The sequence below is a fragment of the Eleutherodactylus coqui genome, chromosome 12, assembly GCF_035609145.1.
Source record: "Eleutherodactylus coqui strain aEleCoq1 chromosome 12, aEleCoq1.hap1, whole genome shotgun sequence".
Lineage (NCBI taxonomy): Eukaryota > Metazoa > Chordata > Amphibia > Anura > Eleutherodactylidae > Eleutherodactylus > Eleutherodactylus coqui.
The window spans coordinates 94,082,600-94,098,208 of record NC_089848.1 but is presented as its reverse complement, the minus strand read 5'-3'; the positions used below and the strand labels follow the sequence as shown (position 1 = coordinate 94,098,208).

Sequence of the window (15,609 nt, the reverse complement as noted above, 5' to 3'; positions counted from 1 at the left end):
GCTGTTTCTGTAAAAGATGCAGCCATATTTTACAGAAACAAGGCAGAACTAAACGATAAAAGACATGGAAGTCGTTCTTAAGAGTTCAATTATATAGAATTTATTACTGTATATTAAACCTCTTCTAATAGTAAGTTTACAGCAGTCTATGAAAAAACATCAAAATTCCTTTAATCTGCTAATCTGATAATAGAGAAATTCACTTAGATGCAGCTTTTGTATTCACAGTACTCTCACTAGTGCAATTTTTATATACCTGTATTACAATATCATAAATTTATAATCCAGAAAATCTGATACTCTGCCACCTATTACGTCCCACTGATGGCTAATTAATTAACCCTTTACAATCCAATTTTGGATTCAGGGTTTCCTAGGGGGCTATCTCTTTCTGGAATTATAAAATGGCACCATCTGCTGGCTAGAGCCAGTACTGCAGTATGTGACATGTCAGAGAGGCACCACAACAACAGAGCGGACAGTAATCTACAGTAAGAATACCCTGCCGGATGTCTTCCTACATCAGAGGTGTACAGCCTTCAATCAGAATGTCTTTAGACGTCAGACATTGGATTGGAAAGGGTTAAAAGAATTGCACTGTAATTTCCTTCCCAGATGCAGACTACATCCAGGACAAGGTTGTGCTTCAGTATTCAGGACAGCTATGAAACTTATTTGTAAAAAATGTTCCTTCTCTACCTTCTATTGCTCTTCTCTCGGGGGGAATCATTAGTGCTTGATATAAAGTTCCCCCTCGCCCCCCTGTACTTCTGACTTTAGAGAGACACTCCCGTCACCTTACCTACACTCCAAGGATCCCGGTGTGACATCCTGGAACTGTTCCTGAAGATGGATTAGTTCTGTGGAGAATCTGTCTTCATTTTCCTTCAGCTGTTGCTGGAAATACGATCTCAGGTGCTCGATTTCTTGCCTGTGCTTGTCTTCAAGCTGCGCTCGTTGCTGACTGAACTCAATTTTAAGTCTGTCGACTTCTTCTGATGGCAACACTGGGGAAAGCAGAACTTCCTGGACACCTACGAATGCCAATTAAGGTTAAGATTTACTGTAGGGGAACATGTTGGAGTTGATTAAGAAAAAGTCTTGTGCTCCGTATCGTGGCCAGATCGTTGTGGCTAATAGACAGATGTGATATAGCTATAGCCTGCACTCGGAGGAGAAGAATAGATACTAGTCACATAGTGCTTAGCAGCCCAGTAAGGACTCCAGCGCCATTGCTGCCTATGAGAAACAGAATGAGAAGACACCAGTGGGCAAAACTTGGATCACTGGGCAGTGGAAAAACATCGCCTGGTCAGATGAATCTAAATTTGTGCTGCAACGTTCTGATGGAAGTGGCAGAATTTGGTGCAAGCAGCGTGACTATTTGAACTCTTCCAATCAGGTGTCAACAGTTCAGCTTCTGAAGGCCAAAAAAGGTCCAACTTGCTACTAGATAGGCATCCCTGATAAAAGGAGCCATTCAGTGTAAAGGTACCTTTATACGGGACGACTGTCGCCCCTATGCTCTCCCACAGGAGTGATAGTTGTTCACTGTATGAAGACGGAGTGGGTCAGCGATCTCTTCCAGCCAGCTCCGTTCCTTGCAATCCGGCAGTCGTTTATAGATGACCAACTGCCCGTTTACATGGGCCGATTGTCGATTGGTGAGCTAAAAGTCAAGTGACTTTGACAAGTGAGCGATTTCTCGCTCAGTGCAGTCAGCGGCCAAATATACACAAGAGGACTATTTTCGAAAAATTGCCGTTTTCAGCGATTATTTGGGTGATAATAATAATTTTTATTTGTATAGTGCCAACTTGCCAACTTATTCCGCAGCGCTAACTAGCTTCATTTGCATGTATTTAGAGAACAGCAGGCGGTCTGTTCTCTAAATACATCTGCTTTGTTCTGCCATGGGCTGCTGGTTGCATACAATACTATCAGCTCTGCCTGCGGAGAACACAGCATGCTGTTCCTCTTTTCAGGGATGAGGATTAAGGTACCTTAACTCAATGATCAATGCCAATTCTGTAAATCTGGCTTTACGTTCAGATAACGAGCCACTTGAATGGAAAAATGTGAAATATTAGAGAATGCAACCTTTCCATAACTTCCAAACTGAACAATGTATCACCAGTAACTTACCTGAGCGGTTCGGGACGGAGCTTTCCGACTGAATCACAATTGGAGTCACTGCAGGGATTTCTGTCTCTTCTTTGGTAGCTTGAAGACCTCCGGTCTGTAAAAAAAACAAAACATTAATATTAATATATATTAAAAAAATATATATGTATATACTATATATAATATGCCAAAAGAGTAAGCGTCTACACAGCCTATTCACACATGTGTTATCAGGAGAACTACACAAGAAGAACAGAACAAAGAAGCCTCCCATGGCCCAATGTGGATTTGAATATGAGCTTCCTTTCGGTACACAATGTGACCGGCTGTCCGTAGATTGCTCTATTACTTTGCATCTAAATGTTTGTCATCATGAAAATGATCCACCCACTTATATTAAACACAAAGAAGCAAGTGGAATATTAACTAGATTACCTACCAAGTATGTGTTTAACCCCCTAATGACCCATGCCAAAAATGTCAATCATGGGTGACTGCCTCTTCTTGCTTCATAATGTACTTTTTGGTTACGGTGATCGGCAGGTAATATACAGGTATTACAGAGCCTTGCTGGAATTGGGAGATAACTTAGACCTGGGAAATCTAAGTACATTAAAAGCTGTGGCATCTAAGATGTTTGACAGAAGGAGGGGACTTCCTCTGTCATCCCATCGGTGACTCCATATCACTATCGTAAGGCATCGATGGGTTACCATGTTGGGGGTGGCCTTCACTAGACTTGCAATTAGTATCTGCCTATTGGGCTCTGCCAGAGACATGGCTTAATAGGTTGCCTGTCACCGTCCAACAATAACGCTTTGGAATGTATACAAGGATGTGCCAAAAAACTGCTCATCGCCAGTCCTCTAGGGTCCAATTAGCCACCTTACGAGCCCAGCTGAGGCAGTGTGCCTGGTTTCGTGGTGTTAACAGGGACATGGTGGTGCGTCTTCTGCTCCTATATTCCATGGAAGCTAAAGAATGCTGCACTGACCTGTCACATATGGGTGTCAGGGTCCTTCTGCATTAGATGTGGATGTGATTTCTGCCAGAATCACTTGTCTGTTTGCATGGATAATGCTAGCCAGGCCCTGCTGGTTGCAATCATTAAAGGGGTATTCCCATCTTGGATTTTCATAGTAGAGATGGAAAACTGCTGCCATGGCTACTAGCCACCCAGCTGAAGCCAACTGAAAGAGGCGGACACTATTGAAGTGAAAGGGAACTACGGGAACAGTCTAGCGTGCTATAAGGTTTCCGTAGCGGTCCTTCTTTTAAATGAGCCTAACGGAAACAGCATTGCACTAAGCGCTTGGCTCTGACAGGTGGTCAGAATGGAGCTTCTGTGTTTTCTCATCTTGGTCATGAAAATCTGAGATGGGAATACCTCTTTAAGCAGCTATGGGTGGCTACTGCACTCTGCAATGTGGGTGGTAATGCCTTCTGTGACATATTCCCAGTATGCATGTGACACTTCGGATAAAGACATGTTAAATACCTGCACAATTTCAGGAATGGGATGTCCCCATCTATCTGGCACCCACCATCATGCCTCATTTAAACTTTTGCCTCACTCACAAGAGAGCAGCTCACAACTTATACAGGTGTAGGCATTCCCAATCCGTCTCCTGAGGTAACACCACTTCATAATACATTTACATACTGCTATCCAATGACCAAAATATGTAGTATTTTAAAAAGGTTTTTTGTTAAGAAAAAAAAAGTCCCTCAAAAACCCCTTAAGTCATCGAAATGAATTTTAACCATAAATTTACCATGAAAAAAAAAAAATACAGACTAATGGAAGTGAAATAAAGGTACCTTCTTATTTATACCCCACAGGGCATGGTTTAAAAAATGAATAAGTGAAACAAATTTAAAGAGACGGTGGATTTTTAATCTTTTTTTCCATTCCCCCAACGCGCTTTTCTAAAATGTAGTCAATAAATTACATGAACCTCAAATGATACCAATAAATAAGAAAAGCTATGACTCATTCCGTAAACCGGCCGATATACGGCGTCCCTCTCTGCAGCGGGAGGAGGCTGGAAGAGCCGGGAGCAGTGCTCTGAGCTCCCGCCCCCTCTCTGCCTCCTCTCCACCCCTCTGCACTATTTGCAATGAGGGGAGGCGGGACGGGGCAGAGTTAAAGGGGTTGTCTTGCGCCGAAACGGGTTTTTTTTTTTTTTCAATAGGCCCCCCGTTCGGCGCGAGACAAACCCAATGCATGTGTTAAAAAAAAAACAAAACGTTTAGTACTTACCCGAATCCCCGCGCTGCGGCGACTTCTTCCTTACCTTACTAAGATGGCCGCCGGGATCTTCACCCACGATGCACCGCGGGTCTTCTCCCATGGTGCACCGTGGGCTCTGTGCGGTCCATTGCCGATTCCAGCCTCCTGATTGGCTGGAATCGGCACACGTGACGGGGCGGAGCTACGAGGACCAGCTCTCCGGCACGAGCGGCCCCATTCACCAGGGAGAAGACCGGACTGCGCAAGCGCGTCTAATCGGGCGATTAGACGCTGAAATTAGACGGCACCATGGCGACGGGGACGCTAGCAACGGAGCAGGTAAGTGAATAACTTCTGTATGGCTCATATTTAATGCACGATGTATATTACAAAGTGCATTAATATGGCCATACAGAAGTGCTGAACCCCACTTGCTTTCGCGGGACAACCCCTTTAATTCGTGGAACTTAGCCCTGCCCCGGTCCCGCCCCCTCTCATTGCAAATAGTGCAGAGGGGCGGAGAGGGGGTGGAGAGGAGGCAGAGAGGGGACGGGAGTCAAAGAGCACTGCCCCTGGCTCTTCCAGCCTCCTCCCCCTGCAGAGAGAGACGTCATATATCGGCCAGCATGAATACCCAGCCAATATATAGTCATCTGAATAAGCCCTTATATTGACTTGTAAAAAAAAGATTACATGATATTTTTACTATAAACACCAGTGGAAAAAACACTGGGCAGTATGCAGGTGATCTGAATAGAGAGAGGGATAAGCAGCTCTAGACTCATCAGGCAGCTGCTTATCTCCTATGAGAACAAAGGATTGGACATGTTGAAACGCAACATGCCTAATCCTTTCCCCCGAACCAGGACCCTACCATACACATTAGATACACATTTCTGTGCATTGGTACCTTTAGGAAGAAATGGCCAGTGCCAGCGGACAGGGTGGCTAATCTGCAGACAGTATATGAAAATGTGATCCTTACCTTTCCCATACAACTGGAAAGATCTCTCATCTGCTTATATTCCTTCAAAAACCTCTGCAGAAGCAATTCCAGGTTTACATGTAGAGCTGTGGGGACATACAATCCTTGTAAGAAGTACGACGGAACATAAGCCAAATAAAACCATTCGTGCATTCTATTCTAGCGGTGTCTTGGTGTATATAGCTAGAAAGAAGGCACTTGTTCTCCTCCAGTCTGACATGTGGTTGTCAATCCCAGAAGCCTGAGACTACAAGATTACACTACACAGAATGTACTTGCAGTCTCCAACCCTAAGGCCCCTCTGTCCACTGTCGTGATGGAATATCGCTAGTGATATTTCGCCAAGGGGGAGAGCTGTCAGGTCTCCGTGCTGAGCCTGACAGATAGGCTCACCGCTGAGAGTCGCGGCAAATCGTAGCATGCCGCGATTTGAATCCCGCGCGTGGACAATCACTGTGATTCTCCGCTCGCGGACGGCGGGCTGCGCTTTCAATAGTAAATCTATGGAAAGAGTACACTGCGTTACCAGCGGCTGGATTATCACCGCAGGTAACGCAATGAACTATCGCTCGTGGACAGGAGACCTAAAGATGAATAGGAGTTGTCAAACACAATAAGTTCTACACTTTAGGTCGGTGGGAAGTGGATTACTTTGCACGGCTGCTCTGTGCCGTTCCAACGCTCTCGAGTTGTTAAGACTGTTCACGGTTTCTGCCTCCTCAGTTGAGTCCTCATTGATCAGCCTTTCACCAAGAACCTGGTAAGTAATATAAAACATGTTTTAGTTTGGAAACGGATGACGGCACATTTTATAGCAATTAGTGTCTTATTTCCATATTCTTAGCTGTCTAAAAAATAACACTAGACACCGCTGCTCTGGCTATTGCCTCCAGTTTTTGCCTAGTCCATGCAATTGTGTGAAGTGTTTTGTAAAAGTTTATATAAAACTTTGATTAACATCACACACCGTACATGTACAGGGGTCGGTCCTGGGGTTTAAACCTGCGCCACTGTAAATATGGGACGTGGGTTTAAAGCTCCTGCAATCCAGCAGGAGACGGTCGGGTGCTCGACTGGCAGAAACAGCCAAGGACTCTGAAGTGGTTAATAACCGCTCCTGCCTTCTCTTCTCCAGTTTACATAGTACTTAGTGAGTGCTATGTACTGAACAGAGGAAGTGGCAGTGCCAATTCCTCTATTTGACTCGGCAATCATGTGATTGCCAGTGGCCCCAAGTATGGCAGAGCTGCTGGGTCTTGAGCAGACCTAGATCAGTCCTGCCAGCGACTATTGTTCTTTATGGGAATGTTTTCACCTGGAACTGGAGCTTCTATAGATGCCGCAGTTACAGTAGAAAATTGTGAAATAAGAGGGGGGGAAAAAATATTGTGATTGTCCCCCAGAGGACTCATATGAGGTTATGGGGACACACATATATATATATATATGTTTGTTTTTTTTTGTTTTTTTTTTTTTACCTATAAGTAAAAAAAATACAAATATAGAATAAACTATAAATATATATTTATTTATTTATATAAATCATTGAAGAGAACCAAATGTAATTAAAGATATTAATAAAACATTGCTTTTAATAGTTCACTACCTAGACACATAAAGATTGATCCGGTACAGCTATAGTGGTACACAGCAGAGAATGGGAAAAGCCTCCAATCTCTGCTGTGTTAACCCTTTACATGCTAAGGTCTATGTGACTGCAGCATATAAAGGGCTGTCACCATCGGACCCCCAGAATGTGATCAGGGGGTCCTGATGGTCTCTGTGGAAGTCCCCTAAAGGGACAAAAATAAGAAGTTCAAAAAAAAAAATTATTAAAAAAATAAAAACACTTGTCTCCCTTTACTTAGTAAAAAATTAAGAACAAAATTAAACATGTGGTATCCCTGCGTAATGACCCAGAGAAGGAAGTTAGTAACCTATTTAACCCCTTAATAACACGGCCCCTTTTTTTTCCCCTCTTCTCCCCCCCCCCATCCCCGTTTAAAAAAACATAACTCCCTTATTTATCCATCGACGTCGCTGTATGAGGGCTTGTTTTTTACTGGACGAGTTGTATTTTTCAATGTTGCTATTTAAAGTACCATATAATGTACAGAAAAACTTTTACAAAATTCTAAGTGGAGTAAAATGAAATACAAAATGACATTCCGCCATCTTTCAGTGCGTCTTGTTTCTATGGCGCACAAACTGCAACAAAAGCCACATGATAACTTTAGTCTATGGGTCAGTGTGATTACTACGATACCAAACTTGTATAGTTTTTTTTGCTGTAGTACTTGTATTTTTTTTTCAAAGACATTTAATTTTTTAAAACTATTTTCTGCTGCATCTTCTGCGTGCAATAACTTTTTTATTTTTCCGTCGACTTACTTAATTAAGCCAGGGCTAAGTTTTTGCGGGATGTCCCGTAGTTTCCGTTAGTACCAATCCGGAATACATACAACTTTTTGATCGCTTTTTATTGCATTTTCTTCTGAGAGACAGGGTGACAGAAAAATTGCATTTGTGGCCTTTTTTTTTTTTTCGGACTACGTTCACCGTACGGGGTAAATATTGCACTACTTTGATAGATCGGACTTTTACGGACGCGGCGATACCAAATATGTATTTTTCTTTTATGATTTAGATTTTTTTATTATAGATATGACTGTGAAAAAGTTGCGAAAAAGAAAAAAAAACTATTACAATTTGGTATTGGCATGATCGTACCAGTCTGTAGAATTACTTTAATACATTATTATATACTGCTCAGAGAATGCAGTGAAAAATAAAAATAAAAAACATGCCACAATTACAGATTTTGTTAATCTTGCCCCTAGAAAAAAATGGAATAAAAAGCGATCAAAATTTTACATGTTCCAAAAAAATTAGATAAATGATGACTGGAGTTCATCCCACAAAAAAACACGGCCTTCTGGGGCTCTGGCAGTGGAAAAATAAATAATACAGCTCTTGGAATGTGGCGGCACAAAAGCAAACCTTTAAGAAAAAAAAATGTTTTAAATGTACAAAAATAGCAAAACATAAAAAAACTGTATAAACTCGGTATCGCCGGAATCATGTGACTCAGAGAATAACGTTATCACACTATTTATTCTGCACGCTGAACGCCGTAAAAATGAAATCCAAAAAACAAATGGCAGAATTTCTTTTTTTTCCCCCAATCTCCCTACAATTTATTTTACAAAAGTTATGCAATACATTATATATACCCAAAAATGATGCCATCAAAAAGTACAACTTGTCGCACAAAAAACAAGCCCTCATACGGCCATGTCAATGGAAAAATGAAAAAGTTATGGCTCTTGGAACGCGACTGCAAAAGTAGTTAAAATTAAATGATTAGACCATTTAAAAAAACCTGCCCGACGGGGTGGTAAGGAACCCGCCACTCAAGGGGTTAAAGTTGTCGCTGCACAGAGGCCCCCAGTCACCGGCTTTGGTTGTAACTGCAAGACGTCTTCATTGACTTGAGCTGCAGGGGCGTCACTAATGCAGCGACATGCTATGGCTTTGTGTGATGGGAATAGCCCTTTAGATGCTTCACATAAAAGGCCGTCAAGCTTACTTAGTATAAGCTTTCATAAATGCCCCTCGATGCAGGTCACAACCTAACCTGATTAATCTGATCACATTCTTCATCGATCCTCTTCATCAGCATTTCTGTAAGATCCTGGCATGCTGCGCCTTCAGTAACTGTATGGGAAACAAACACATTCAGAATGACTCCAGATACAACTGAGCGTTAGGCCGGGCTCAAACGAGCGTAACTCGCAGCTTAATGACATAGCACACCGACTGATGGGGATCTTAACGAAAATTGGTTTGCTATGGACAATGCCGCCAATTTTAACTGTAATACTGTTTATAAATGAGCCCCTCTGTGTTCAAACTGAGTAAAAGGTGGGCAGCTGGCATTAACCCATCCACTACCCTAGGCCACCAGAGAAACTGGCATAAACTGTTCCACTATCAATGACCATCAGGGAATCTGACACTAACCCCTTCCGTTCCCCAGACCACCAAAGAAGCTGGCAATATCCCTCCAACACCACAGACCATCAGGGAAACTGTACCTTAAACCATCAGGAAAGTTTGCATAAAAGGGCTAGTCCAGCTAATCTATATTTTTCCATCCTTGCCCCTTCATGATTGCCTGTCACACTGGATATCTGCTGTGTATATTGCAGTCACTTCCCTGTAGTACAGCCACTTGTCTGATATGGGCACCATATGCTGATGTTGAGATTTCTCCCTGATTTCACTATTCATGACCTTCTATATCCACCTAAATAAGCTACAAAATAATTATATAGTCAGTAGGATAAACTATCATCCCCTTCATTATAAGTGCATGAGAGAAGCATCTGCTTATCAGCAGTAGCTGTCATAGGTCTATGCCCCCACTCTAAAGAGCTTGTGTGGTAGGGTCCATCATTATGCTGAAAAACTGACTAATTTGAGAGAACACAAACCCAAGTAACTCTTAGGTGGTCCCAATGAGATCACATGACCCACCTGAGAAGGAAAGTTTCAGATAGAAAAGTGAAACTAAACAAGATAATACTAGCCAATTCATATATACTGTGTGGCTCCTTATAGAATGAATGAAAAGAGGAATTTGCTGGAATGGCTCTTTAACTGTTCCACCACCATAGACCATCATGGTACGTAGCATTAATTGCTCCCCTAGCATAGACCATCATAAAAGGTGGCATTAGCAGCTCTACTATCCTTGACCACCAGGGAAGTTGGAATTAATCCATCCACTATCTAGACCATCTGACATTAACTACTCCACCACACAAAACCATCAATCCAGCTGACATTAATGCCTCCACAAGCCTAGACCATCAAATGACTTGGCAATAACCCCTTCACTACTCTAGACCACCAGGGAAGCTGGTATTAACCCCTTTGCTACTACTGACCACTAGGAATTAAATGTAATAACCACTCCAAAACTGCTACCTGGGTGCAGTTTCACTGCTTTGTCTGTGTTTCCCTTGTACAAAGCCAGCTAAAAAAAAGGCATCCGTATTGAAGCATGCTAGGCTCTGTTGTGTTATGTGCAGGAGAATACAGTTGTGTAGTAAGACATTGGCCAACTAATCACATTTCCCGAGATTTTTTCATCTCCAGTTTTAAGTGCTCTGTTATGCAGCAAATAATCCAAAATGTTTTTTTTTCCTGTATTTCAGTTGTCTAAATTTGGCTGTATAAGCCTCATAGCCCCAAATACATGGCATTGTATAAAAGCAAGGCTGACAGTGACAAGCGAGCCCATCATTACCTGTCTGCTGCGGCTGATGCTTCAGTAATTCTTGCTGACGCAGCTCTTGAGTCTTTTGTTCCTGAGACGCGAGCAGGGAATCTCTCAGGCTGCGGAGCTCCTGCTCCCCCTCGGCTCGGAGGGTCTCGCTCATCAGCTCCAGATGAGCTTTGTGGATCTGGGTGAGACTGATACGTTGTGCCTCCAGCTGCAGCAATAAATCAGCCTGCACGATATATACATATATACGCAGGTGAAATAAAAGTGGCAATGTCAGAAGGGTCGGTTCTCTCCGTCACACAGGAGCCCCCCTGCTTAGTGTATCACTCAGGAGCTCTTCACATGAGGCTTGTATCACCCATCAAGCATATATGTTTTAATACAAAGTACCTATTAAACATCAATTAACTGTAACAGGGAACATTCGCATAGAGTTTTCCGTTACGCTGCGGGATTCCACCTGGACGCTTTGTCACATCCATCGGAAACAGCAATGTGATGGAACCCGTTAACGGAAACAAACGGAACCAATTTGGTGTCCGTTATACAATGGTTCTGTTTCTTTTCGTGTATTCGGAGTATAGAATAGCGTTTTTAGTGATCTGATCCCTTTTCAGTGAATTGTTTGCATTGTTCCAATGCTGGCGTTACGACTAGATGCACATGGTTCGATACGATGGGAAAAATCGTTCCAATTTTAGTAGACTATGAAACTATTTTAACCCTTTGCAATCCATTTTTGCATTCAGGGTTTCCTAGGGGGGCTCTCTCTTTCTGCCATTATACAATGGTTCCATCTGCTGGATAGAGCCAGTACTGCAGTATATGAAATGCTGGGGAGGCCCCCGACAACAGAGCGGCCAGTAATATACAGTAAGAATACCCTGCCGGATATCTTCCAACAACGTAGCTGTACAGCCTTCAATCTGAATGTCTTTAGACGTCAGACGGTGAATTGTAAAGGGTTAATTCAAAGTTTGCATTGATCCAAAGACAGAAATAAATAGTCATAGATGTTAAAGGGTAGAATCTGTGATAAAATTATCAGTACAGTTGTAAAAACTATGTTAATTTGACACTTTACATTAGATGCACGGTTGCAGCAAACTTTAAATTGACACTTAAACACAACAGAAGTCAAAGGTGTTATTCAGTCAACAAAACGGAGAGCTGACTACTCAGCTGAAAAACATCAAAATAGTCATACTGATCTCATCCGATACTCCACTGCTTCTGCTCCAACAGTGCCCGATCCTCTGCTGGTCTCCACTTCCTGCTGCAGTGATGACATCATCGACACCAGGGTCATGTGACTATTGCAGCCTGTTACCAGCTTGCTTCGACGAGCAATTAGCTGTAGCAATCACATGTCAGTGTATCAGGACCTCTTCACTTCTGCAACAGGAAGTAGAGAGTAACTGGGCACCAAGCACTGTTGGCATTGAAGCGGCGGGGAATTGAATGAAGGGAGTATTACTCCTTTTCCATTTTTCTAGCCTTTGAGCCCTATAACGCAGTTTAGGGGACTTAAAAGCTCCCTTTAAGTATCGATTTAACGTTTGCTACATTGGTACACTAAAGCAATCCTCAAACGGTATCATTGTGACATGAATCATTCTTAAAAGCAATGTTATAAATAGTGATGAGCGAGCATACTCGCTAAGAGCAATTGCTCGAGCGAGCATTGCCCACTCGAGAGAAAAGGTTCGGCTGCTGGCGGCAGGGGAGAGCGGGGAGGAACGGAGGGGAGATCTCTCTCTCCCTCCCCCCCCCCCTCCTGCTCCCCCTACTCACTGCCGCAACGCACCTGTCACCCGCGCCGGCAGCCGAACCTTTTCTCTCGAGCGGGCAGGTACTTGCTAAGGGCAATGCTCGCTCACCTCTAGTTATAAAATTCATTCACAAACCCTTTTATGCCAGTTTCGGGTCTTAAAAAGTCACAAGCCCTAGTTGCGACTTTTGCGCCTGCCACTTTACTAAAAATTGGCGTGGCCTCACAGGCCCATCACATTTACTATGATTTCTGTCAGTAACTGGCGTAAATTATAGTTGAAGTTTATACTATCTCTGAATGGCATAGACTCCTGCCTAAAAAATGGACTGGCCAAACCCATGCTAAGTTATTAAGAGGCATGCACCTTTTAATAAACTTGGCACAATTCACTCCACATCCATCTTAACTTAGACCAGAGTATAATACAATACTAGTCAATTCCCATCAGTCTATAACTATGGATAGTACACCTACCTGCTGTTGGACTGATGTGTCCACTTTTCGCTGAAGCTCATCTTTTTCTAGTTGGGTCCGTTCCACCAAAGACGTTTCAGTTTCGAGTTTACCAGTCAACTCCTGCAACCTTTGTAGAAGGGACTCTTTTTCCATTAACACATCTTGAACTTCTTTCTGCAAATGACCAACTTGAGGAGATACAAGTAAGAGAGGGCTTTCGATTGGACGGATTCTTTCCTCTAGCATGCGAGTGTCAACGCCATCACTTGACACCAAAATATGGCTATTGAAAGCTCTTTGGACATTCTCCGTGCGTTTCATACATGATTTGTCATCGGATGTATCATGATCTCTTTCTAAATCCAATGATTTGCTTTTTTCCTTTAATTGGTTAATTTCATTTTGCTTTAATTGCAACTCTTCTGAGAGTTTGGAAAGTTTCAGCGACAATTCTTGCTTATCCCTCTGGGCAATCTCTAGTTTTTCCATTAATTCTGTTGTATCTTTCTCAACAACTTCGCCAACATCAAGTCCATCAGATTTCATCGATTTAGAAGGAATTACCTGAGACTCTTCCATCATATGGCCTTTCAACGTTGCAAGCTCATCATTTAATGCATCAATCCTTGATCTATACTCTTCCTCCAGCTTTGATTTACGGTCTTCTAATTGTTCCTTCTCCTTCACCAGGAAGGTATACTCCTCTTTAAGTTCATGATAATTGACCTCAAAGTTCTTTTGAGCAAAAGAGAATGTGTTCTTCTGCTGTTCGAGGTCTTCTTTCAGCTGGAGCTTCAAGTTCCTCAGTTTTTCGTTCTCTGAAGAGAGAACTTTAATCTGATTTTTTAAGTCTAAATGAGCCGTTTCATCAAAGTTCTCGTAGTTTTCAGCGTTACGATCTTTTGTCCTCTTCTTTAAGGCATCGTTTTCATCCTTAAGAAGCCTACCGTCAGCCTCTAGAACAGCCAGCTTTTCCTTGAGAGCATCCTTATCTTCCACCTCTTTCTCAAGCACTTTGATTCTAAGCTGCAAAACTTGAACCTCTTGCTCGATGCTTCCTTTCTCTTGTTCCTCTCTTCGCAAATACTCCAATTCTTTTTGCAGTTCATTAATTTGAAGCATCATTTCTTCTGACTTGGGATTGTAGACAGATTGCGGAGAGTCCTTCAGCTTTGAAATTTCAAGCATTAAATTATTCTGTTTGGTTATCAAGCTATCTTTTTCCAATTGCATGGCAGCGATCGTCTGATTCATTTCACGTTGCGTCTGATCTATTTGGTTTTTATATTGTATCTCTAAGTTATCTTTTAAGTTCTCGATATTCGTTTTATGCTCTCGAGTTAACTCTTCTCTCAGTTTGGAGAGTTCCTCTTCCTGACTGAATAAGAAATACGTCCTCAGTTTCTCCAGTTCCGCCTCTTGAGACTCCGCCATCCTATCTAGCACCGCATCCTTCTCCCTTTCTAACATCTCTAACTTAATCTTGTAATTCGTTACCTCGGCTTCATGCTTCGATTCTAATTCTTTGGTAAACTCCTTGGCAGCAACCACTTCTGCCTTGAGGTCCTCAATGGTGGGCAAGAAACTGTTGGCTTCATTGAGTTGGCTTTCCTTTTCGGTAAGGCTTTGCTTGACTTTGTGGATCTGCTCCCTTGCAAAACTGAGGTCCTCCAGTAGATCCTCAATTTGCTTTTGCAGGTGGGATTTCTCTAACGAGACGACCTCAAGTTTCTTGGATAAATCTTCTTTCATTGTTTTCCTCTGCTGATCAGACTGTAGCAGCCTGGCATTTAATTGACTAATGACAGCATTAAGTTCATTGATCCGTTCGCTGGTCACGTTGATGGTCGTCTGGCTGGAGATGCTGTCCAGCTCTTGTTTGTGCTTGTCAATGAGCGTCTCGATCTCTAGCGTATGCTGCCTGACCAGCTCCTGCTTCATTTGAACAATCTGCTGGCCGTACATCTCATCTAGCTCAGCCTGAAGCTGCTCCAGTTTTCTTTGTGTCTCCGATTCCATTCGCTGAACGAGGTCTGCCTCCGACTGACTGTCTTTATAATGCTTTTTCTGAAGGTCTTCCACAGCGCCCATTAACTGCTTGATTTCGTCTGAGGATCTCCTCTCTCTTTGTTTGGAACTGTTTAGCTCTTCGGAGAGACCATTTATTTCCAGGCTCTTTTGGGTTAATTGTTCTCTCAGTTCATCCACAGATTTCTCAGTCGCACATATTCTCTCTATCAGTTCTGTACACTTGATTTCTTCATTGTGCAAAGCTGATTTTAGGCTATCAACCTCCAAATCCTTTTCATTCAGCCTTTGTTCGTAGCATGATTCAAGTTCTCTCTGTTGTTCCTTGAAGAAAGCCGAGAGATTTAGATCACACTGCAGACATACTAGACAGCAGAACTACAATTACAGTTTAGGCTTTTGTTCTACAGCATGATTGTTAAGGTGGAAATTTCCCCCTCCTGGTAGGATGACTTCAGATGTGGGGACGGAGGGCTTTGTTTTGTACAGGTACATAGCGTGGACCGCAGAACACTTGTAACACCTCAATGTACCTTAAATACTATTATTACCATATTTTACCAGTTCCCCAAAGAAAGTAATATTTACTTATATGTGAACCACGTGCCAGGAGAGGATTAACTAGTCATTCTAGTCTTGGACCTATATTTATAATGATTATATCCGATTGCCCAGGTAAAAATCTATCAGCTATCTACCTATCTCTATTAATCCAA

General features: G+C 42.5%; 1 protein-coding gene across 5 annotated transcripts in view; it reads right to left on the bottom strand.

Moving 5' to 3' along the window:
- The window catches only part of AKAP9 (A-kinase anchoring protein 9), a 232,763-nt gene that overhangs the window by 145,976 nt on the left and 71,178 nt on the right, over window positions 1-15,609 (bottom strand). For all 5 annotated transcript variants that reach the window (XM_066585285.1, XM_066585286.1, XM_066585287.1 and 2 more), the window contains 7 exons: window positions 12,884-15,217; window positions 10,657-10,861; window positions 8,980-9,059; window positions 5,994-6,099; window positions 5,343-5,428; window positions 2,146-2,239; window positions 803-1,034 (listed from right to left, as the gene is read on the bottom strand). In XM_066585285.1, coding sequence (XP_066441382.1) covers window positions 803-1,034; window positions 2,146-2,239; window positions 5,343-5,428; window positions 5,994-6,099; window positions 8,980-9,059; window positions 10,657-10,861; window positions 12,884-15,217 — 3,137 coding nt within the window. The remainder of the gene's footprint in view (window positions 1-802; window positions 1,035-2,145; window positions 2,240-5,342; window positions 5,429-5,993; window positions 6,100-8,979; window positions 9,060-10,656; window positions 10,862-12,883; window positions 15,218-15,609) is intronic.